This window comes from Thermobia domestica, chromosome 2, assembly GCF_964235325.1.
Source record: "Thermobia domestica chromosome 2, izTheDome1.hap1.1, whole genome shotgun sequence".
Taxonomy (NCBI): domain Eukaryota; kingdom Metazoa; phylum Arthropoda; class Insecta; order Zygentoma; family Lepismatidae; genus Thermobia; species Thermobia domestica.
Window position 1 is genome coordinate 11,548,915 of NC_137455.1, and position 25,005 is coordinate 11,573,919.

General features: G+C 36.3%; 2 protein-coding genes across 3 annotated transcripts in view; both read right to left on the reverse strand.

Annotated features, from left to right (window-relative positions):
• The window catches only part of vih (ubiquitin conjugating enzyme vih), a 33,577-nt gene extending 16,994 nt beyond the window's left edge, over positions 1 to 16,583 (reverse strand). Inside the window, exons 1-3 of the mRNA XM_081738514.1 lie at positions 16,241 to 16,583; positions 12,693 to 12,720; positions 1,723 to 1,809 (exon numbers count right to left, since the gene is read on the reverse strand). Coding sequence (XP_081594640.1) covers positions 1,723 to 1,809; positions 12,693 to 12,720; positions 16,241 to 16,344 — 219 coding nt within the window. The 5' untranslated portion in view covers positions 16,345 to 16,583. The remainder of the gene's footprint in view (positions 1 to 1,722; positions 1,810 to 12,692; positions 12,721 to 16,240) is intronic.
• A 2,749-nt stretch (positions 16,584 to 19,332) lies between these two features.
• LOC145679651 (uncharacterized) overlaps positions 19,333 to 25,005 on the reverse strand; it is a 104,875-nt gene continuing 99,202 nt past the window's right edge. Inside the window, exon 12 of one of the 2 annotated variants that reach the window (XM_081750227.1) lies at positions 19,333 to 19,575. In XM_081750227.1, coding sequence (XP_081606353.1) covers positions 19,401 to 19,575 — 175 coding nt within the window. In that variant the 3' untranslated portion in view covers positions 19,333 to 19,400. The remainder of the gene's footprint in view (positions 19,576 to 25,005) is intronic. The other variant, XM_081750228.1, reaches the window with a different exon arrangement.

Consider the following 25,005-nt stretch of genomic DNA (forward strand, 5'->3'; position numbering starts at 1 on the left):
TCTAGGATTTCCTTAAGGAACTCCTAGTATGTTGGCAAATTAGCGAAGTATACTGGAGCCTTTGTGCTGTTTCTAAGCATAAAGTTTGTACCACTTTATTCGATGGCAGTTGAGAAAATTTACGAAAATAGGGAAAAATCGAAAGTGTTTCTAAATTTCACGTTTGCAAGTGGTGCAAAATCAAGATGGTGACCCCATTCCACGACGGCTGGTACGTGAACGGCACACTAATAATAAGAATGTATTACTAACCAATAGTTCTATGAAAATTTGCAAGGCACCAAATTTAAAATTTTATGACCTTCAATTTTGAACAGAAAATTTCTGAAAAACGAACCATTCTGATAGAAACATTTTCTAATTGTCAAAAATTACAACATAAACTTTATACAAACTCCATCTTTCAGCACTTAAACTTCGACAATGTATATTCTACAATTTTGTTAAGTACATTGCAAAGAAATGCCACTTGTAAGCACGAAATCACTTCATTACATCGCCACTAACCAATCACAGTACAATAAGCGGAAGCAAACTGGTAGAACTGCATGGAAAAATTAGTAGCATGGCTTACGCATAGCGGCCATCTCGGTTTCGCACCATTTGTATGAAATCATCTCATTTCATCATCAGGGCACCCAACTTAACACAAATGAGTAGAAAACAGCTTCGGTACAATTTTGCAAGCGAAATGTGAGCCAGCTCCTTGCCTACCCAGAGTTATGCGTAGCCCATGTCGAGCGACGTTCTATTAATGAGTTTCATAATGTCTGACAGCACTTCCTGCGCCATAGCAAAGAAATATTATAATATTCAGCATCAATTAATGTAAGTTACGAGGAAAACAATAGAATCAACAGCTATTTAATTGTTTTATTGCAAATATTCACTAAGGTACTCAGCAGACCCCTTCACAATTCGCTCAATATTGGAGTATAAAAAGTCAAGGTATTCATTTTCTTGTACGCACTAGAATATTAATGTAGTATTTACCTTAAGCGAGTGGTAATTTCTTTTCTATATTTCGATATCTCTTTGGACTGATATCGTCGAGAAAACGTTACTACAAAGAAACCTGTGAGTTTCTATTACATACCCAATCTTTCTGCCCAAATCCTGTATCTCCTTTTTCTTATGTGCCCTACCGTATTCTTTATCTAAGTCTTGAAAACTTAACACAGATTATCATGAAATAATAATTATTACATTTTATAACGAATACCAACTATTTACAACTTTTTTATGGTTGCTTCCATATTGTTGCAATGTTGCCGATACCGAAGTCCGTATTATTCAACTTTAACAGAAAAAATCCTTAAGATGCTTATGCTGATAATTTCAATACATGAATATTTTCGTTGATTAATGTTTCTCCAACACTGCTATCAATCCAAAGAGATATTGAAATATAGAAGAAATGTTACCACACACTTAAAGTGAAGATTCTATTTTACTTTATTATACATTAAAGTAGCTGGAAGCTTGAGTTTAAACCTTCACAATATATTCGAGACAACGAATATTAACTGCAAAATGTAAATGGGCAAATTTCTATAAGCTTTGATATTCTATTCAAACAAGATTAAAAAAAAAAAAAAAAAAAAAAAAAAGTAATTATAGATTGATCTTAAAATATTTTAAGCGAGCTAGTAAAAAGTATTTGGTAAACGATAGACTTCATAAAGGAAGAACGTCATAGTGCTCCTAGAACGAAAGACTTACCGTTCCTTCTGGTCCATGAATTGTTCCAATCCATTTAAAGAGATTCTCCCCATCTGGAAATGCTGAGACCCCTTTTTCTTTACTGGTCTGCAATAATAAACAATTACAGCATCATTTCCATTAAGATTCCACATTACTAGTACAATTATAATATACGACATTTTAACTCTGAATCTGTAAAAAGAAAAGTTTTTTACCTACATTTTTACACTGTCACCTTCAAAACTGTCCTATTATGAAGCGATTCATTTTGCTAGACGTTTCTGCCAATCCCAGAAGCATTCCTAGAAAACAACATGTTAACGTCTGCATTTTTAAGTTCATCCTACGTACGAACTATCATATAAAAACTAAATTTGTACCTCAATAACATAATTCCTGTTTTTGTTTCAGCGATATTTTCGTTGACAAAAGTCCTCCTAATTACCTCGGACTGATTCTTCAAAAGTTCCTATCGTTTATTTCTTCTTAAGCCTAAACAAAACACAGGATGGCCTATTAATGCAAACGGACGAAGCCTAAGCCTAGCTCTGCAATAGTATAGCAATTCCATCCAACAATACCAATAAATTATATTGATAATGGACGAAACAGATTCTTAACACACCAACTCCTCTATAGGAGCGAATTCAATTATACACAGGGCAATTCCATGAAAACCAAAATGGAAAATTTTAGATGTCTGTTAAAGAAGTTAAGCGATACACAAAATTTAAAATGAATACTTCTACTTTATCACTACAAGTAGCATATGATTCAGAAATACAAGATACTAACGTGACGTGACTTCAATGATAGGGGAAGGAGAATTAGAAAAAATAGCAATGCTACATACATTATTTTTCTATTTGTGTCTTTAAATGAATTAAAGTATTTTCCTGCATTGCATGTTTGTAACATATAAATCGATGAAAGGTAAACCTATGACAAACATTTTTATTTGTGAGTTTGTCGAATGGCAAAAATCCGTTATATGAAAGTATGAACGGAATGTTACGTCCGTAACAGATTTAATGCAAAAGTTTTCATTGGGGCTTTTCACTGCAACGTGTAGTTGTGAAGTAAGTGATGCTCTTTTGGTTTCTTAGAACAAACCTTCACGCAACTTCAAATGACTTGCAGATGTTGTAAGAATTTATCAGAACTCCGCTACAGACGTAACACTCTATTCAAGCGAAAGTTGATTAATTGTAGTTTATATGTGGTAAAGTGTAGCATACTGAACATTAAAATCTTTGGTTAGTCAATAATGCACTTTGGTAATTAAGTTAGATGTATCCCTTCTCTTTCAGTATCCTTAAATAATGGCTCCAGTTAAAGAACGTGTACGGAAGCATCGGCAAAATATGTCCGAGGAGCAAAAAGCTGCGGCTAGAGAAAAGGACTGATTGAGAGAAAGGGAAGCCCGGGCTAAAATTACACCAGCCCAACGTAAAGAAGTCTCAAGAAAATCGGCAGACAGAGTGAAGAAACAACGAATGCTAGCGAAAGCTGGCAAGACAATTGGTGCTTCATTAATCAAAGTATATAAGAGCATTGGCTAAAGTGAAACGATCTCTACCAAGAAGTCCTACTAAACAAAAAATTATTATAGGAAAACTCTCCAAATCATCTGGCATCCAAACAGGAAAAAGATCTACTCATGGAAGTGTTTTGCGTGACGACATAAAAACATTGGTCATTAAGTTTTATGAACGGGATGATATATCACACCAAGTACCAGGTAGAAAAGATACAATTGTGAGCAGAAGTAGTGGATGGAAGGAAATGCGACAGAAGAAAAACCTGTACATGACAGTGAGTGAAGTTTATGAACTATTTAAATTAGAACACACAGATGTTAAAATTGGTTTTTCATCTTTTTGCTGCTCTTCGACCTAATTATGTATTGCTTTCATCAGAAAATCCGGCCAATGTCTGTGTCTGTAGTTACCATGTCAACATTGGCTTTCTTCTTTTTAGCATCACCAAAGCTATTAACAACTTTCCAATAAAAAGCAAATAACTCAACAACTTGGTCACTCAAATGAACCAAGTCACATCAATTTCCTTTGGTCAGTGGGTTATTGTCAACACTGAATCACAAAGGAGGAACTGCACAAATTTGTAGGACAAGTAGTACGTGAAACTGATAAAGGTGTTCTCAAAGTGTGTGAAGCAGGCAGGTACGAAATTTGTATGGTCACAACATGATGATATGAGTGAAATAGATGTCTCACAAGTAGTGTGTATTTTACAGAAGTCTGATGTGAATAACAGAGAAAGGCTAACTTACAAAGATAAAGAAACAAGATTTCTGAATTAAGATGATTTCTTGTATGAATACTTCTTATACTTACTCTTCTTGACAACATTATTTATACTGTACATTGAAGTTTTGTAAGATTTCAGAACGGTTACGTATGTAACACTAAAATGTTACGTCCGAAACATTATCTTGTATTTTCAAATGTACAATTAGATTTTGCTGATGTGCAGCTCCATACAGCTACATGTTTACACATATTATGTGTACTTCAAGGCCTCCTAGTAGGGCATTAAAAAAATATAGGACAGTTTGATTTATAAAATAGGACAGTTTGGTTTCTACAATAACATATTATGCTCTGAAGCAGACAAAAATGTAAATGCATTGTAAGAAAAGGCCAACCTTCCAAGACTTTTCTGGTATTCATTGCAGATTTTCCGGGTTAACAACAATTTTGACTGCAATGCACAAACACAAATTAGTAATGCCTCTCTGCATACATTCTAAATTACACTTTTCACGTTACTTTTTCTTTTGTTTTTATAATTTTTGTGGAAACAGAATTTGAACAAGGCTTTGGAGAATGGTAAAAACACTAAAACATGCAGCTTCAATATTGTTAGAATTTAGAACATATTCGCACTACCTCAGAAGAAAAAGAAATAGTTAACTCTTATGAATAGGATTACCATGGCATTTAACACTTTTTACATGTCGTTATTTATGCATAATTTTGAACACACGCAAAAATATTAACTATTTCTCTACCTTCTCACTATCTCTCTAGTTCTTTTATTTACAGATGAGCTTTATTTTGACATTATTTTTCATTACTTCCTATCTTCTAATGGAAGAATAATAACTTATTTCTCTGTAATGAAATATTTGAATCTAATTAAACATTGAATTATCTGATCAACATATTTCCTTCTAAAATAAATACTGTAACAGCATTTCATTCAGCATAGCTCTGCAAATTATATACACACACTTCAAATTTTAGGACATTTTCAGTTTATAAATAATTTCCAGGATTTTCACCATTTTTCTGCTTTTAATAACTTTTCGAGGGCGTTCCTACGACACACTTATTTCCAGGTTTTCTAGGACGCGTGTGGGAACCCTGCATCTTATTTATGTACAGCAATATTGGAAGGCTTTGGAATATGTTGGTCAATACCAACATACCTCCACGCCTAGCCAATACTGCTGCACACACTGCTGAAGAAAATGCTAACACAGCTTGCATTATAAGAAACTAGAGCATGGCAAGGCTCCTCAGCTAAGCTTCATTGGGGAAGATTAAGCACATAGAAAACAAAGAACAAGAATTTTAGGAATCATTTAAAAAAAAAGGATCAAAAGATTGCGATCTTGGCCAAGAATTAGTTTTTGGATCAGGGGCCACAAAAGTTTTGAAAGGCTTCTAATTCGAGTTTTCGTTTTTTTTACGGAATACGCACATCATACTGAGTTAAGTGATAGTTTGGGTTTGGCTACAATATATGTAGTTCTCTACATATAAGGCGTACAAGAAAATGTTTGATTCAATGAAATATATTGAATTGTTTGGGATCAGGCGCCACAAAATTTTTGAACGCCTCTAAATCAAGTTATCGTTTTTTTTCTTTCTCGGAATAACAAGCACATCATACTGGGTAAATTGTTAATTTTCGTTTTGCTACACCATATGTAGTTCTCGACATATAAGGCCTACAAGAAAATTTTTGCCTGAAATATATTGGATCTTTTGATCTAAAAAAAAAAAAAAAAAAAAAAAAAAAAAAAAAAAAAAAAACAGAATGGACATGGAAACATAGGAAAAAAAAATTAAATAATAATTGTGAGGATTAGTGACTAGTTTCTCAGCAAAAATAAATGCTAAGATACATTTAGCATATTGCTAATATCTAGCAATTTAGCCCTTGGTCTGTATTTTTAATAATTCAATCACTGTAAAATATAGGAAATAATGGACAAAAGACACATATAGGACAAATATACAAAAATTTAAAAAAATGTAGGAAAATAGGACAGATGGGAGCCCTGGTACTTAAATGCTTTTGGTTTAGTTCAATAATTCAGAGAAAAAGTGAGTTTGCCATTTGTACCTGTAAGTTGTCACATTTTCTGATATACGTCCGTAACACACCTTTTGTAATTGTTTACTCAGTATAGAATACAAATATGGTTCTGAAAACTTGGCTGTAAATTGTTTATGGTAGCAGACATTTTATGTAGAAAAATTAGATAGCTCACTTGTGTTCTAAATACATTGTCTTGAAATTTCAAAATGTTACGCCCGTAACTATGAAATTGCTCCACAGTGAAAAAAATGCACAATTGGACTGAACTTGTACCCGGAATTTTCGATGTATTGTGCCGATGTGTTAACCACTACGCTACTCAGACCGCTCCCTGAATTTCCGATGCGATTTACGTCCAAGTTCAGCCCCCATTATCGCCCCTGGGGAGGAGGGAGAGTAACATGTAGAAATCAAAAGCAACCGATATTAATGTCGAATCCTAGCTTTCGCGGTTCGTAACTTGATTGGTAAAAGTTCCGATGTTCTTTACGTACAAATTCAGTCCATAGACAAAGACCCATGCATGCTTAGGTTGGCATGGTAAGTAGTGAACGTGTAAAAATAATAAACTGACCTGAGATGAATAGCGAGTGACTAGGTAGCGTAGTGATTAACGGACCAGCACGGTACGCCGAAGATTGCGAGTTCGAGTCCCGGTCCAGTCGTGCATTCTTTCACACTTTCTGTATAAATTCGCATACCTGTTGTTGTTCAAAGATTTGCCATATATTCTGCATGCTTACCCTTCTTCTACATATCTTTCAAAAATGTACTAAACTGAGAAGCTGGAATTAGCTATGTAAGTCCACGAGTGAATTATAAATGTCGTTTCGTAGACTACAACAATCCTACCATAACTAAAAAGAATCAAAAGTTTTGTGAGGCAACATATTTACATTATAATTGTTTAAACCGAGAAACTGTCATGTTTTTTTTTTTTTTTTTTTTTTTCAGTTTGTCTACAATTTGTGAACATCACAGGCCAACGGAAGAAAACATGGCAGTTAAAAAATAGACTTACATAGAATTTCTATTTTTAGCTGGGGTATCAACGTTGTGTTTATCGTAGATACTGGGCGAGCACAGCCTAGAGGGTAGTGGAGGGTTCCACGGCTGTAATGTATCCAACGTTTCTTCGAAGTTGCAGTTTAGATGTTAGAAGAAGCCTGATTTGTTTGCGCTTTAATAAAATGTCGTAAATGAATACTGGTGTAAGTTTAAGGTAACATAAAAGGAGGAGAACGATCGTACTAACTTGGTTTCTACTTCTAGAAAAGTTTTGGTATATATTTGAAAATGAAATCTAAGTTTTACGCCCCATGGTTAGGCCGGCTAGGCTAAAGGAGACGGTGATGATGAGAAATGAATTGAATGGTGGAATGATGAAAGTGGGAGGAAACGAGAGAACTCCGAGAAAAATCACGCATACGGTGTTTGTCCACCACAAAGTTCAGTTGGCGCGAGCTGGGATCGAACAAAGGACCACATGCACCAGAGGTGAAAACTACCACTGAGCCACAGCGGCCCCTGGTATATATTTGAGTGCAAATTGGATTGAATTAAGACCATTGCTTGGGTACCTGACAATTGTCAGACTAGAACAGTAAATTTGAATCTTCACTCTCTTAATGCATGTATTCATACAGTTTGTGAATAGAAATCCTTTGAAGGGAGGATATATTTCTCCGAAAACTCTAGAATCTGCTTTCTCTGATTAAAAAGAATCCCCAGACTCCGCCTGAATTTGTCTCTGTGCATATCCTACAGACTAAGGATACTACATCACGAGTAAAAATGAACACGGGTACACACACAAACACCCTACACCCCTCTGTTCAATACGTGGTGTGATTGAAAAGTTTTAAGACAGTTGGCAACACTGCTCAAGAGTAGATATAATCGCCCGTTAGTGTGCAAGCGGTGGCTTGGTGTGCTTGAGACATGTTGAAACATGCACCGAGATATCTTTATTCAATACAGCGTAGCGACTAGTTGAGTGCGGGCGTGTGTGTGTGTCGGCGGATTTTTAAGTGCGCAAAATGGATTAAAAATTGGAACAACGCGTTTGTGTGAAATTTTGTTTTAAAATTGGGAAATCTGCTTCGGAGACTTACGAACTCTTAAAAACAGCTTTTGGAGACAAATGTTTGAGCCGATCAAACGTGTTTATTTGGTTTCACAGATTCAAAGATGGCCGCGAGTCAGAGAATGACCCCCAGTCTGGCCGGCCCTCAACATCAAAAACTACCGAAAACATTGCGAAAGTTGGCAGTTTAGTGCGCTCGAACCGTAGACTTACAATTAGGGAGGTGGCTGAAGACCTGAATTTACGTTTCTATGCGGTTCAGTCAATTTTAACTGATGATTTGAACATGCGTCGAGTGTCCGCGAAATTCATTCAAAAAGTGTTATCACACGAGCAGAAGCAACGCAGACTTGAAGTGTCCCAAGAACTGTTTAATCGAGCCGAAATGGACTCGGATTTCTTGAATAGGGTAACAACAGGTGATGAATCATGAGTTTATGAGCATGACCCAGAAACAAAGGCCCAATCTTCTCAGTGGAAGAGCCCAGATTCACCAAAACCAAAGAAAGCGCGACAGTGTTGATCGAATGTGAAGATAATGGTGGCTTTTCATCATGAATTTGCCCATAGGGGGCAGACAGTCAACCAGGAATACTACAAAAGTGTACTTCAGCGTCTACGGCGAAAAAGGCCTGCCCTCTGGAAAGAAGAGAATTGGATTCTCCACCACGACAATGCACCAGCGCATTGTGCGTTCTCGATCCAGGAATTTTTGGCCAAATTGAACATTTCTGTGCTTCCACAACTCCCGTATTCCCCAGATTTGGCCCCGGCCGACTTCTACCTCTTTCCTAAATTAAAATTGTCATTGAAAGGGAAGAGATTTGGCTCAATTGAGGACATTCAAGCAAATACGGAGACAGTGCTTCACACCATTACTGAAAATAATTTTCAGAAATGCTTCCAGAAGTGGAAACACCGTTGGAATCTTTGTGTTCATTCAGCAGGGGACTACTTTGAAGTAGATCCATCACAATAGCCTGTAAGTACTGCCATTTTTAAATTACAAGCCCAGTCTTAAAACTTCCAATCACACCTTGTAACTTCGAAACGAATTAAACAGAACAATTTTGTTTTCTTCACCATAGAGAAAACCTGATTCTAGGTGCAATATTGAAGTAAATTCGTTCGGAAGTTATTCACAAATGGGAATGAAGGGGGTATACCTTTTTGCGAGTGCCATTTGAATTAAAATGTTCTGAAAATAACTTTTGAAGCTTCGGAAATTTTACGTGTCTTAGGCGGAAGGTAGTTCATAACGAACAGGACAACAGGAAATATGATAGATTAATTACAAATCAACTGTTTTGGAAGACCGTTGTTTACAATGTAGTTACAAAATCGACCGCCGATACTAATTTTATAGAGTAATATTCAATGTAAACTCAGTGTATCTATGGATGTTACCACATAAAAAGAAAAATTGATTCGTATTTGCACTATTGATGATATACAAAATCAACTTGAAGAAATCAGCAGAACGCCAGCTAACAAAATCATCGCTGAAACGCAACAGGAATTAAGGTATTCAAGTATTTAAAAAGGGCCGCGGTGGCTCAGTGGTAGAGGGTTCACCTCTGGTGCTAGGGGTCTCGGGTTCAAACCCTGCTCCCGCCAAGTAAACTTTGAGGTGGACAAACACAGTGTGCGTCGGTTTTCTCGGGTTCTCCCGTCTCCTCCCACTTTCTTCATTCCACCATTTCATTCATCTCTCATCACCACCGTCTCCTTTAGCCTAACCGGCATAACCGTGGGACGTAAAACTCAAAAATTTAATTTCATTTTTCAAGTATTTAAAAAAAGCACTTATATTAGAACTAGCTCTCGGATCGCTGAGCAGACTGTGGAAGTGAATCAGAATCATTGGTCTCTTGATACGACCAGCATTCTTACGATATTTTTCCACCTGTTACTTAAACACCCAAATAACTTGCATATCTTAGCAATTATCGAAGGCCGACAGCTCTGTACGATGCACCATTTTCCTTACAACTGGTTATTTTGTTCACGAAAAATGTCAAACACGATTTGGTCTCAAAATACAGTTAGCTGCACGAGTCCAATAACGTCCCGTCATGGGATGCTGGATGCCCAATTACTTACTGGGAGATAAGTGCATTTGCTAAAATACGTACATATGCTCCACTTGCAATTGCAGTATGAACAGCATACGCAATTCAAACAATTCATAATCTGTAGATCTGTAATTCAAGATTTATACCAATGCAATAAGTTTTCAAAGTAATACACGTCAACGCCATAAGACGTATGAAACCATTTCCTACTACTCTGCTTAATGGCTGTAATTGGAACAGAAATCTTACATTATTGTACTTAAAATTATGCAAGCTTTGAATTGGTAGAAGTATTAATGCTGCAGGAGGAATAATTTGGTAGATATTAGGAAAATTATTCGGACAATATTTTGCCAAAGTTTCGTATTTTGAGACTAATTTTCGGTAACCATCTTTACAGTGATCAATAGTGGATTAAAAATCACCATTAACAATAAATATTGAAAGCTTCAAAGCAAATCCAATAGTAACAGTAGAAAAACGCCTAATTTTATAAATGCTAATTTCTTATTCTACCATTATTCCGCTTGCGATTGTTCCATATTGTATTCGCAAACTTTCAAAAAATACATTCCAACGTGGTAATGACAGCTTGCTCCATTATGTCACTCATGTATCCGCCATGATTACAACCAGTACAGCAGTGATCTTAAATAATAATAATAATAAAATGTCCTTCGATGTAGTCTCCGCCAGCCTGTTGAACCCATCGCCAGATGTCTGGTAACCGTTGAATACCTGTCAAAGCCCCACTTTGTGAGTGAGTGTTGACAATGCGCCCTAAGGCACGAACAATTCTGAGAATGTGTCTGAAACGTTTGCTCCTGAGAGATTCTTTCATTTTTGGGAAAACATCAAGATCGCAGTGTATCATATCCGGTGAATATGACGGGTGCTCCAGTACCTCCCAACCCCATCGTCGTAAGTCTGTACTGGATTGGCTGTATGGCATCTGGCATTAAGTAGGAGAATTGGTCCAGACTCCAGAAGATGTGGACGTCTGCGCCGCAATGCTGGTCGCAAATGATGACAGGTATGAAGCATAGTATGCAGCATTGACGGTAACGCCCGGTGGAACTTGATGTGATAGGATAATGCTTTCGTGGTCGTATGACATTTATCATCATCATCTTCACGTTTGCTGGCTCTTGCCTAAGCTTTTTCAGTCGTGGAGAATCTGGGTGGCGCCATTCACTCGACTGACGTTTCAATTCAGGCTCGTAGGATCTTTTCCACGTTTCGTCACTTGCAATAATGCGGTGCAAGAAGTCATCACCTTCCTCATTGTAACGTTGACGGTGTAAGCGCCCACATCCCCACCTACGCCACTGTTGAATCTCGATCAGAGCATGGGGTACTCATCTGGCTGCAATTTTCCGCATGCCAAGATCTTGTGGTAGCATGTGGAACACTGATCCGGAAGGAATGTTCAGCTCCTGCGCCGATCACCGTCAAGCAGTGCCCGTAGTCTTGCAGATGAATTTCGTCCGTAGTCATTCGCATATGCCCTCCACACCGTGCGTTTTGTTTATTGACTGTCGGCCCGCCTGAAATGTTGAAACTCATCTCGCCACTGTCCGATACGGTAGAGCAGCTTCACAACAGGCCTCTACTAATCCTCTGAATCGTCCTAGCATTTCGCCCTTGTGCCACCTGGAATTTGACACACACTGTTCTGCACGCGTGAACATTGCGTTAGGGCGGTATTTCACACAACAATCATTTTAACAATGTCTACTCGCCACATACACCATAATATGGGACAGCAGCAACATTGAACTGACTCATACACATCCACGAAACACACTACGTTCATCATTTGTCTCCTGCCCACATGACACTCCAATCATAGGAATGTTGCCAGTTCGAGTTAAATGACCCTTGTATATAACTCTCTAGCAATTGTAGAAAACTTTTTATCTTTGTTCAAAATTTTCTCGTATCTTTCCAGCTATAGCATTAATAATTTAAAAGAGGGTTGGATTATGATCTTAGTACGGTCGTGGGGGCCGCGGTGGCTCAATAGTAGAGCGTTCACATCTGGTGCATGGGATCTTCGGTTTGATCCCAGCTCGCGCCAAGTGAGCTTTGTGGTGGGCAAACACCGTGTGTGTGGGTTTTCTCGGGGTTCTCCCGTTTCTTCCCACTTTCTTCTTTCCACCATTCATTCATTTCGAATCATTACCGTCTACTTTAACCCAGTCGGCATAAACGTAGGATGTAAAACTTAAAGATTTCATTTCATTTCGTACAGTGGTTATACTGCGACCGCCATAACTGATTGGTTTTATTCTCCACTTTTTCAGTTATTTAAATGTGTTAAGGATTCCACAAAATTTCGGTAACTATGTTTTAAATTAAAATGTAACATCTCATTTAGATTTTCCTTGAAGAAAGCAAAGTATATTATTATTATTATTATTATTATACGTTGAGAAGTAAAAAAATAGAGTTTATGCTTAAAGTTTACTTACCATCAGCACTAAAAGTTCTTTCTGTAACCTGCAACAAAAATATAATTTTAATTAATATATTGCCCTCAAGCAATAAAATATATTTTTTGTGCTTTAGGAAAAAGTCACAACAAATGATAATTCAACTATGACCGAGACGAACATGCCTTCATGAGCAACTACGAGCAAGCAGTCTAGCACAAAGACCTTTGCTGTATTTACACATTTTCTCAGAAGAAAACTTTCCAATATTAGAAGTTTCAAGAACTGACACACAGTTTAGATTCCTGATTCTTCAAAAACTAAGTGGAGTATGATTTTCTGTATTACGTAACTTAAAGCTAAAATCTACTCACGAGGAGTACAACTTTCGAATACATTTTACACTTGCTGCAGTAAATTTTACTTAAGCAGAATGTTTTAATCAACGATGAATGAAGAGTACGTTGACTATTAATATGTTGAATATTATGAATGTTAACATTTAATAAGTTACGTGGAACAAAAAGTGCTTTGACAAATTAGATTGCTGTCATTTGAAGATTGTTTAGAAAATTATAGCAGGACGCAGTAACAGGTAGGTTTAACTAAACAATAACTATTTACAATGCATATATTAGTTTGACTTATCGTAGTTTCCCCATTCGAATACTACGAACAAGCTCATTACTTACACAACGCTACGGAACATTTTTTCCTTCTCCCTTACACCTTATCACTTCAATTCCAGAAAAACGTTGGAAATATACAGGCTACCCCACCCCGCGAAATAGCAGAACATCAAAGGCTGTTTCCAATTGTGGATTTATAACCAAATCTTACAATAACCCTGCTGAGAGTTGACTAGAAAGAAGTGGAATAATAAACATGATCCTTTATCTTGCGTTTTCTTGCATATGCAATTCGTAATGTCATGAATCCGATCGCCATTTGTTAGATACATGGAACTTCATAAAAGAAAATGCTTCGAACAGGAAGAAAAAAACAAAAAACTGCATTTATATCTCTGTGAGTCAATCTTGAGTAGACTACCACCAAATGTCTTGCAGTTTTAGAATGAAATCATGAACAACGGTAAATGATGCAGGTTTGTTAATACACTGACAATATACAGTAAAAGATACAGACCACGGCTAAAGCTTTCTCGCTCCGATTTCGAAAATTACATCACGTTACTCTTTAGTTATTTCTGAAATATTAACAAAATATTTTTTTTTTAATTACGCGCGAAGAGAAACATAATATCGTCTGAATAGTTTAAGAAAATTGTCGAAAATCTCATCCCGTAAGCAAGCTACCCCTTATGGACTTTTTTTCTTTCTTCAGAGATTTATGTCATCGTAAAGTTGTCAATGACAGAGCAGTGTGCGTAGCGCAGTAAATGCACTGGCACTAAGATGGAAACGTGGATTTGATTCCCAGTACAATCATGCATTTGTTGTAGTCTATTATTGAATTTGAACTTCTAGAAGAACTGATATAAGAATTTGGTTACTTCTGCTATACAATTCAACTATCACAAGTGATCTGTAATAGGTAAGTACCTTTCTTATTTATTTATACTGTAAAGCATAAGAGGCATTATGCATTTCTTCTATAAATAGCTGAGCACCAATTTTAAGAGTGAAAAAGCGTGTGGCTGATTAGGCAGCAGACTGGGCGGTGTAGCACCGGCATACAACGAAATCAGAGGGGAGAACGGTTGGCACACGTCCCACCCAATAATTTTCTGTCATTTCTATGGCTCTCAACTGGTAGGTATTTGATCGGTAGGGCCGGAGATATTACTGCTAGTTTGATGAAGGGTGCCGGCTATTTCATTTTCCAATGTTGGCTACCTTAGTGTTATATTGTATAATTTCTTCTACGATGTTAAGTGTGGCTTGGGTGAATTACGCTATTAACACTTGGAACAGATCTATCAGAACTCCACTATGAAGTAGTAGTTGAGCGTACGTATCTGTATATTCTGATATACTATCTCATTTATTAGGTTCTTTTTACGTTTAGAATTACCATATCTTTCTTTCTTTTTCTTTTTTTCCCACGTTTTAGGTTGTACGTTTTCATTTTCTCCGTAAAACGATCCCTTGACTTTTTTCTTTAAATGATAGTCCTGGATGCTTTAAATGAATAGTTCATGAAATGAATAGTTCAATCTCGATTCTTGCAAATATTTCTATGATAACGACAGAAGTGGGCGTTACTTAATTTCGTCCCCAAATCACTAGGTAGTGAGTACGGTTCGTCATTGTAAATGTGATGTAGTCATGAGTATAAATACAGTGTGGGCGAATGGCATAAAAACTACACTGCATAAAACACGAACCAAATTGTGCTAGGTGGCCACTAAAAAAGCACGAACGCTGAGTCAGAGAGGAACGCAGCAGGGGGGCCGAGCGATAGCTTCCGTACGAAGCAGGTGAATCATTGACGGTGGTATACACATGAACGAGATCGTTTACAATGGCTCACTATAAGTCAGAGTACGGGCTTCGGAGCTGTCGATGGATTTGGGGAAGTTACTAAATGCCATCCCGTTTTTTCAATATATCAAAGTGTTCGTGCCGCAGAGTAGATTCAAAATATTAAGGTTTAAGTTAGGATTCCTATTTGTGGACCCACTCTCCTCCACTTAGCACGTTACTACTAACAGATCAGAGGGAAGGTTTTAGAACACAGGTCCCCCTCCACGTAGATTAGTTCCTTTCTGAACCAAAGTTTAATATTTAAATCACATAGTATTGCCGAGCGAGCGTTAGCAAGTGAAGGCGGGTTAGAGCCCCACAGGGCACGTTTTCTGTCTTTATTACAATTAGACGGGAAGAGGGACCTGTGTTCTAGAACCCTGCCCAGATGAGGCTCTTGTATATATAATTCCTTAGGTAATACTTATCCCAATTACCAGAGGTTGCCCGCAAATGTTCAAAAGAGCGGTCCTATGTTCTTAATCTATACCAATTGGTTCATTAATTTCACTCTTGAATATTGTAAATATTGGTACCCATATTATTAATCTAGGGTTAACTCAAGCCCGCTCCAGCTGGTATACCCACTCAGAAACAAGAAATTACACAATTTTATGAAAATGGATTAGAACTTCCTTAACAAACTAACCCGTTCCTACCCCCTACCCTGCTTATCCCTATCTTACTTTACACTACCCTCTCTACTATACTCTTTTAAAGCGGCCCACTTATCGATGCGCAGCTGGAGCGTGTATTGTAAAAGTTACCCTTAATCCGTACTACAAACTGTATATACAAATTGACTTTTTGTTGCAGACCGTACAAACTTTACTTTTGCCCTTAAGGCATTTAAAACTATTCCACTACTGAGTACAAGGCCATCATATTTAATGTTTATCAAAGTTACAAGTCTGTCTCAAATGCTTAACATACTATATTTGTCAGAAACATTAGTGGCTTGGCATGTAACTTTGATAAATTGATGCATTGAATTTATCACAGGAAGTAGTTGAATCGTTCTCAAAAACTTGATTAACACGCTGGGTAGGGCACAACGTATGCTCCTTTCCTACTACGTTAAAAATATTTTTTGTAACTCACCGTTTTGTTACAGCGTGGTTATCTTTAGAAATATGCTGCCCTTCTTCACCTTTCTTTGAAGATTCAGGTTGCTCTACTCGTAGTGGATTAATATTTTGTGCCATCTTCCACAACAGTAATAATTTAAACACACCACCTCGCCAACTAGAAATTTAAATAAGCTCGCTCTTAGCCAATCATATGTTAAAGATAAAAAGTGTTCATAGTAAGCGAACATAAAGTTCATTCATCCTCTCTAAGTCTCTTCCTCATATTCAAAGGCACGTTTAAGATTTCAGACGTTACACTAGATTAAACAAAAGTAACACATAATAAATAAGTGTCTTGTACTAATGTAAACATGTATGTTATATATTTATTTTTACATTTTTGTTTAAGCATATTATTCAAACGTTAAGTGAGTATGTATGGAGACTGCTGTTACTCTACACCATGTAACCGCAAAAACCACAGTTTGCCAGTTCGTCAATCAATAAACCACATCATCAACTTACGTGGTAAAGTTACTAATGATAGTACTGTGAAGTGACAACAGTGATTCGTTTTACATTATAAACCTACAATATACCGGAACCTTACAGCTAAATCACTTGGTAAAATCTGAAACCAGCAGCGAGAATATGAAACAATTTTATTTTAAAAACACTTATGATAGATAGTACATACATTCTTGCTATAACTTAGCCCGCCTGTCACTCTACCTCTTTTTGTACCCTCATTCTGTATAGATTTCTGTAAAAGTTTGCGAAAGTGTGCATAGCAGGTATATTAGATGCACTATTTGTTTTGCACTGTTGCGTTGCGATCAGCAAATTTTACGAATATCATTACAGGAATGAGGCGCTTCGATTGAAAGCTAGAATTGGTTCATTTTGTAACGTTTCTTTTAAATCAACGCAACGCAAACTTTTTGTATTAGATTGTAATAGTATACATAGTAATTATAATTGAAATTTCAATGCTTTTCGCCACTTGGTGTTTCGTTACGCTCCGCAATTATTCCAAGAGCTTGACCAAATGAGTATTCTGCTTTATATCTTCTCCTTCTGACTTCTGATTTTATTGTAGAACGGTGACTCGTGAAGCACGGTCAAGGCCTTATTTACGCCGGGATCTAAGGGCGTCAAATTAAAAAAAAGAAAAAAAACGAGATTGAAGCACAGTGGCGTAACTTGGAACATTTTCTGTGAAGGGAAAGCAGTAATATCTGGGCTATCTAAAAAGATATGAAGTTCCTCCCATAGAAAATTTTAAAAAAAAGTTTGAGAAACGCGGCTTTAGCGTAGCCCTACTTTGTACATGAACAACGCGACTTGTTATTTGTAAAATTTAATTATTGAAAAATGATGTGAAACTGAAAACAAGAGAGAGAGTTGCATCTAAATGTAACAGAATCCCAGAAAATAAGTCTGAACGTTATTTGGCTGATCCAGTGGTGCCCCCCCCCTCATGTCCATGACGCCCCCCCTCAATTGTCTATCCGTAGGTGTTCTTCCATGAAAAATAAAATCTTTTCGATTAATTTTTACACACCCTCAAGCATATTTATATAGATTTTTAACCCCCCCAAATATTTCAATGACGCAGTTTGCGTCATAGCCCCCCCTTGTGGGCACCCCTGGCTGATCAAAACAGATTGAGCCAATCTTAACAAAAGTTGCCAAAAATGAAACTAAACACCGCAGATCCACTTCCCTCCCTGGTCCAGTGGAAAACTAAGTTACAAATTAAGACTTTCCAATAGCTTGTCCCACTGATCGTCAATTTTAAGGCTTGTATTGCAATTCATAACACAGCTTCTGTCTTTTTCAATGAACCTGGTTTCCTTCCACTTTCTTATTAACATCCTTCGTTCCCGTGCTAACACTTCAATCTCTCATCAATTAATATTATGCCCCGTGCCCCTCACGTGTTTAAAAATGGCATTTCTTTCTCTTTCTAATCTTACATCATCTTGGTGTTTTAACCGTTCTTTTAGTTTTTTCCCCGTTTCACCAATATAACAACTCTTGCAATCACTGTACCTTATCTTATAAACCACTCCTCTCGGCTTTTCTCCTTATCTTCTTTCTTCTTTTTCTTCATGCGTGACACATCCAATAGTCTCCTACTCCCTTTCCTGTACGTTGAAACGTTCTCTATTTTCTTTAGAGCTCTCTTGATTATCTCAGTATCTTCCCCTATACTTTCTATTCCCCACCATGACTTCTTTTCTTCCCATCTTCTTCTTTCCTATATTCCTTCTTCTTACTATTCTGGTTCTTTCTTCTTATCCTTTCCATCCTTAGATTTTTTTTATCATACCCGTTGGTGTTCAATTGGTTGTGAAATTTCTCTACGGCTTCCTCTGCCTTCCTTTTGTCACTACTAATCCACATGATCCTCTCCTTCATATTTTCTATGGAATTTCTCTTTGTTGATCGATCAGCATCGCTCCTATTATGACAGAACGGAACCTGATACGCGGAACCATACTGTGACCAAATTGTCACCCTGCCTACTTATTTTTATATGTTGAAACACAATGGGTCCATTCTCTTCTATTTCCAATTTCAGTTCTATGCCCTTGATCTATTTTCTTCACAAATTTAGTAAGTTGCCTCCGAGTACCTTTCCATATCCCGAAGCAATCATCGACATACCTGCTGAAAAACATAAGCTGGCGGAGATAGTGATGAACAGGTGGGAAAAGGAATCCAAAAGGAAAGGAGGGCACATTTGGCGTTGCTATGGTTCACAAGGTGTGATGCTCCAAAGATGCTTCTTTCACATCCATAAGTATTGGTGCTGTTAAATTCGAATAATAGATCTTTTAAATACGTTATTCAGCAATGCATTTTCCTTTGGTTTCCTACATGAATGTCTGTGTATTTCACCAAAAAAAAAAAAAACGTATTTTTTGCTTCAATATTTTTGTATAATAGAATTTGACTTCCATAGCAACTTAAATTGAGAAATTCGGCAGGAAGTTCGATTGAATTTAATGATTTTAGTCAATCATAAAGACACTTGTGATAAGTATAGATTATTCAGGTTTATTATTTAAATTCGAATGTGAAAAAACTAAGAAATAGCAATATTTTAATTAAGTTTATTACAAAAACTACATACATATACTGTATATCGGTATTAATTAAAAAAAATAACTATTATAAAATAATTATTGACTGTCTTTTTTGGAAAGCTTTTTGTTTTTCATTAAAGATTTTAGCTTAATTCTAGTTTTCTTCTTTCTATCAGCATCTTCTTGCTCCTCTTCACTTTCAGATTCATCCGTTAGATAGCCATAGATCCAGAGAAGGCGTAACATACCAGCTGCGTCCTCTTCTTGACGTCTGAAAAATTAAATAAGTAGGGTTAGGATGAAAGTATAATTGGATTAAATATAATACTTTGAACAGTTATGCCCCGGGCGCAAAATTAGGCAAATATTTGGGGGACCGCTTTGATTAGGCTGGTCGGAGGGGCGCTAAGGTGAGTTCTTGCCCCGGGAGACAACTAGCGTATAGTTGCGTTACTGGAGTTATGTTGAATCTAGATAGAAAAAGTTACACATATTTGTTTTAACGGTTCACGGTTGGTCAGTGACTTACTGGTAAGATATAGTGAAGTGGTCTAAGACGCTAGAGTAATGAACTTGAATCGAAATCCATCAGGGTTTCCAGTCCTTCTAAACAGAAGGGCGCTTTTAAAATGTCTGGATGCATTAGTAATCAAATATTAAGAAAGAGTTTATTACCAGAGGCGTCCCCAGAAAATTTCGCAGGTGGATCAAGATTAGTCTGCTTTTACTATCATATAATTAAACAACGATCACAAATAATGCATAAGTGTTTTTTCTATTGAAATAGAACAGTTAAAATCGTATTTTCAATATACAAGTATTTGCATACAATAATCGAACCAGCCAAAAGTGAGAGCAACCTACGGTCAAGATTTTGTGTGAAATAGAAAGCAAATTTTCCCATTGGAAAATAACATCCAAGTGACATCGATGTGTGCTTCTGCAAGGAAAGATAAGAATATCAAAACATCTAGTTGCATTGTGAGGTGAAAAATAACTTCAAAAAAACTGAACAAATAAAAAAAAACAGCATCAATCAATGTTTCATCTTTCAGTTTAATAATAATAGTTTCAGAAATTATTATCTTGACTTACAAAAGTCAAAAATACAATATCAAAAATTCCCGTAAAACAAAAATAGTTGGATATACAAGGATGATGGTGCGTATAAAAGTCAAACTTCTAAAGCAAATGATCATTCTGGATTCAGAAATCATAGATTTAGTTTTCTACCGAAATAAACATCGACTTGGTAATCGCCTCTCTTGGGAACGTCATCTACTGCTATGAAGCCTGAAATGTTCCTCTTGTAAGTACTTATTTTACCTCAATATTCCTTCTCCACTTTGGAGAGGTTTTCAGTAGAAAGCTCAGCTCTGTCATCAGGACACGTCTGAGGAGAATGTCAAGAGATCATTTTGGGTATAAGTCTCCTTGAGACAGGCGACAAATTGTACAGAGTCACAATAAACTGCATGATTAAATGGGATTTTGAGTTCTCATTTATTCACATATGCTACCGTCATTAATTAAAAATCTGAATTTATAGAGATTCGTTTCAAAATTCAATGAGGCGAACATATTTTGAACAGTTATCCACAAGGAGACTATTTTATTTATCTAATCATGTATTATATTCCTGAATATTTTTAAAAAGATACTATTACATAATTATTGACTTGTTGGAATTCAGATTAAACAAACTCCAAAGTATATAAAGATTAACATGTTGGATACATTCTAGAAGATTGTTATTATTATTATTATTATTATTATTATTATTATTATTATTATTATTATTATTATTATTATTATTATTATTATTATTATTATTATTATTATAACTCTATAACCCATAGAACCCAGAGGTTCAATGCCATGTTCACAAAAACTCTCCATTGACTTCTGTCCTTAGTCAACTGGATTCAGTTTCTACTTTGCATTCCTATTCCTGCAAGATCCCTCTTAATATTGTCCTCCCATCTGCGCCTAGGTCTTCCTAATGGTCGTTTTCCGATTGGATTTCCAGTTCAAATTTTGAAAGCGTTCCTACTTTCTTCCATTCTGGCTACATGACCTGCCCACTTGAGCCTCCTAGACTTGATAACTCTAACAATGTTTGGTAAACAGTATAAATTATGCAGTTCCTCGTTATGAATTTTTCGCCATTTCTCATTTCCGTTTCTCTTGGGTCCGAATATTCCGTCCCCAGAATAAGCGACTATGGTTTGGAACCATACAGCGTTTCATATTTTTTAAGTTTCAATCCTCGACAGAATTGACAACAAAAGATTTTGAACTGAATAATAACACGAATTCTTTGCTTTCAGTCGACATTTAATTTCTTCGTGAAAATTGTTTTCGTCTGTTAATATTGATCCTAGGTATGTGAAAATATCGACTTTGTAGAAAGTATTATTTGATATTTTAACACATCAATAATTTGTAGTATTACGATCCCGGGAACTTCCATATATTTAGTTTTCCCTACAATTACTTCCAAACCCAAGTTCCTGCACGCGTTTAATAACACATATGCATTTCTTTCTATTCTTTTCCTATAATCTCCTATTATATTAACGTGTGCTACAAATCTCTAACTGGAATGATTTAGTATCTTAGAAACTTTTTATCCTTGGGGGCAGAGCGTAGCTCATCTGAAATTTGTAACACCGTGTATTTAGACAACTCAAGGATGAATTTAACTAATCATCTTAGGATAAGAAATGAAATAATCAATTTCTTTTGGATATTTTCGACATCACACCACAAGCTATTAGGACTCGAAATGGTTTTAACTATAAAAATCTAATACATTGTAATGGCACAGAAACTTAGCCATTATGATTATCCAACATCGTAAATGGATGCAGTACTCACAGGTAGTTAAGCTCTGTTCAACTCCAAACGATGTCCTTCCACTATCCGATCTTAATTACAACTCCCGAGTTCACTCTCCGTCCTCAACCAGCACAACCCCTTTCCGGGATTCAGGTTCTTCCTGGTTGTGGCGTAGAGCTTACCTCAGGTCTCCTTTGAAATCTGTTACATAGTTATTTCCGTATATGAAAACTTCCTATAATTGTGGTGTGACGCCGACGTTATCTGTTTTTATTTTTTCTAAGCAGTTTGAATATCACTTCCTTGTTTTATAATAAACAACATAAATTAAAAAAAAAAAACATGTAAGGATTTTGGGTACTTTACATTCCCCTGCCTCGAAATTTTGAGCAGGATTCTATGTGCCAAACGAAAAAAAAAAAAAAAAACGAAAAGGATTTTGGGTACCGTACTTTACAATATTTACATCATCAGCATACGCAATAACCTGGTGAATACCATTGAACTCTAGGCCCTAGTTTCTGTCCTTGATTTTTTTTATAGTGTACTCCAGAGAAAAGTTGAGTAATAATGACGACAACGCATCTCCTTGTTTCAGGCCATTCTCAACGTGAAAGCTCGTGGATAAGAATTTTCCAGCTTGGACTTTACTTTGGAATTCATTTAAACATATCTTAGTTAATCTAAATAGCTTTCTCGGTATTCCAAATTCTGTAAGAATGATGTACAATGTTTCTCTCCTAATCGAGTCGTAGGCCTTTCTAAAAATCAATAAATAATTGATGTATCGATGTATTGCATTCCCATTTCTTTTCCCATATTTGTCGAATGGTAAATATCTGGTCGATAGTTGATCGATTTCTTCTAAATCCGCACTGGTAGTCTCCAATAATTTCATTTGCGTATGGGGTCAATCTTGCTAATAGAATGTTTGAGAGGATTTTATAGGATGTTGACAGAAGAGAAATGAATTATTACAATCTGTTTTGACAGCTTTCTTGCGAATTGAAACAATGATTGATTCTTTCCACTCTTGTGGCAATTCCTCCTTGTTCCAGATAAGAAGAATGATTTTGTATACCTTGTTCAAAATTTTTTCGCCTCCAGTTAAAATTAACTCAGCCGGAATTTCGTCTACACCCGGAGATTTGTGTTTTATGAATTATTCTATAGTGATTTCTACTTCTGTTTGGTTAGGCTCTGGAATATACGACTATGCAGTGTGTATTTCACTTTCTCCACGAACATTAGTTTTTGGCTGTGTGTTAAGAAATGTTCTCATCTATTCAAGATGCTATATGTGTCAGTGAGAATTGTTCCGTCGGCTTTTTTAATATATAAGAGCAAGGTTGATCCTTCGTAAATTCGTTGATGTCCTTATAGAACATGTATTGGAACTCTGGATTGATAAACAGCTCCTATTTACAGCATCAGCACTATCGGCATATGCAACGGCCACTGGAAGCCTAAGTTGAATAAGATAGCTTAATAAGCACAATGCACTAACACAAAAGTGTACAGGGGGCCGCGGTGGCTCAGTGGTAGAGCGTTCACCTCTGGTGCTTGGGGTCCCGGGTTCGATCCCCGCCCCCGCCAAGTGAACTTTGTGGTGGACAAACACCGTGTGTGTGGGTTTTCTCGGGGTTCTCCCGTTTCCTCCCACTTTCTTCATTCCACCATTTCATTCATTACTCATCATCACCGTCTCCTTTAGCCTAACCGGCATAACCGTGGGACGTAAAACTCAAAGATTTCATTTCATTTCATTTTCACAAAAGTGTACACCACAAAAGACAAAGATAGCACAACATTTAAATGAATTCTAACCGAAATATGTTCACTTAAGGGGACATTTGCCATTTTGAGATTTACTAATATTAATGCATTACTCATGTTCTGTCTGCATGAAAACACAATTACATTGACTATATGTATGATTAAAAGTGATTTTATACAAAATTAGATAATTAATTACTGCATAATTAATTATTAATTATGCATATTTATTACGTGTCTTTCTCTGTAATCAATTGTCAGAAACATTTTTTTAAAAAAGTATATGATTCTTTACACATTTCTCATTGACATAAAATAATAATACGCGTCAATATCGTGACAGATGTTAAATTATTATCAATTGAAAATGGAAAAGTGCATTGCTGATACTACTGAATTCCGTATGAGGAGCAAACTTTCAGTTTTGAGCACTATTTTTGTGGAAAATACTTTATTTATACCTATATATTGCATATCAGGCAAATCCCTATATATTTATCTTTTGATTGGTACCACAGTGTTGGATATAGACATATGCATTTCAAAAAAAGACATGAAATAATTTCGTAATATGTAAAATGCCACCCTCTTGGTTTGTGAGGTGGCGCCTCCCACTTCAGGCGACGTTTTTTTTCGGAACTTCTTGCAGTCTGGATAAGTCTTGACAGAGTTACCAACGCACAGTTTTATTCAGCTAGTGTTTTAGAAATGGGTCGAACGCGGCGATGTCCTTCCAGAAGTAGGAAGAGAAATAAGATTTCTAAGGCTATTCGTTTATCTTGGATAAAAAGGCGTGAAATAGAAGATAGCTCCAAGTGTGACACTTCTGTTTGTGTATCTTTGGAAGAAACAAGTGGAAGTTCTATGGAGGTTCCAATTGCAAGGGATGAATCAGATGATAAAGAAAGGTGATATTTATTTTACTTTCCATCCTAATTATTAATTACTTTGAACCAACATAAAATTATTCTTTTATAAAATTGTTTATCATTCTATCTAAATGTATACAGGGAAAGAACATTGTAAATCCAGTTTTATTGATTTTATACCAAAACTATTTTTGTAGTCTGACTGAGCGTGTTGT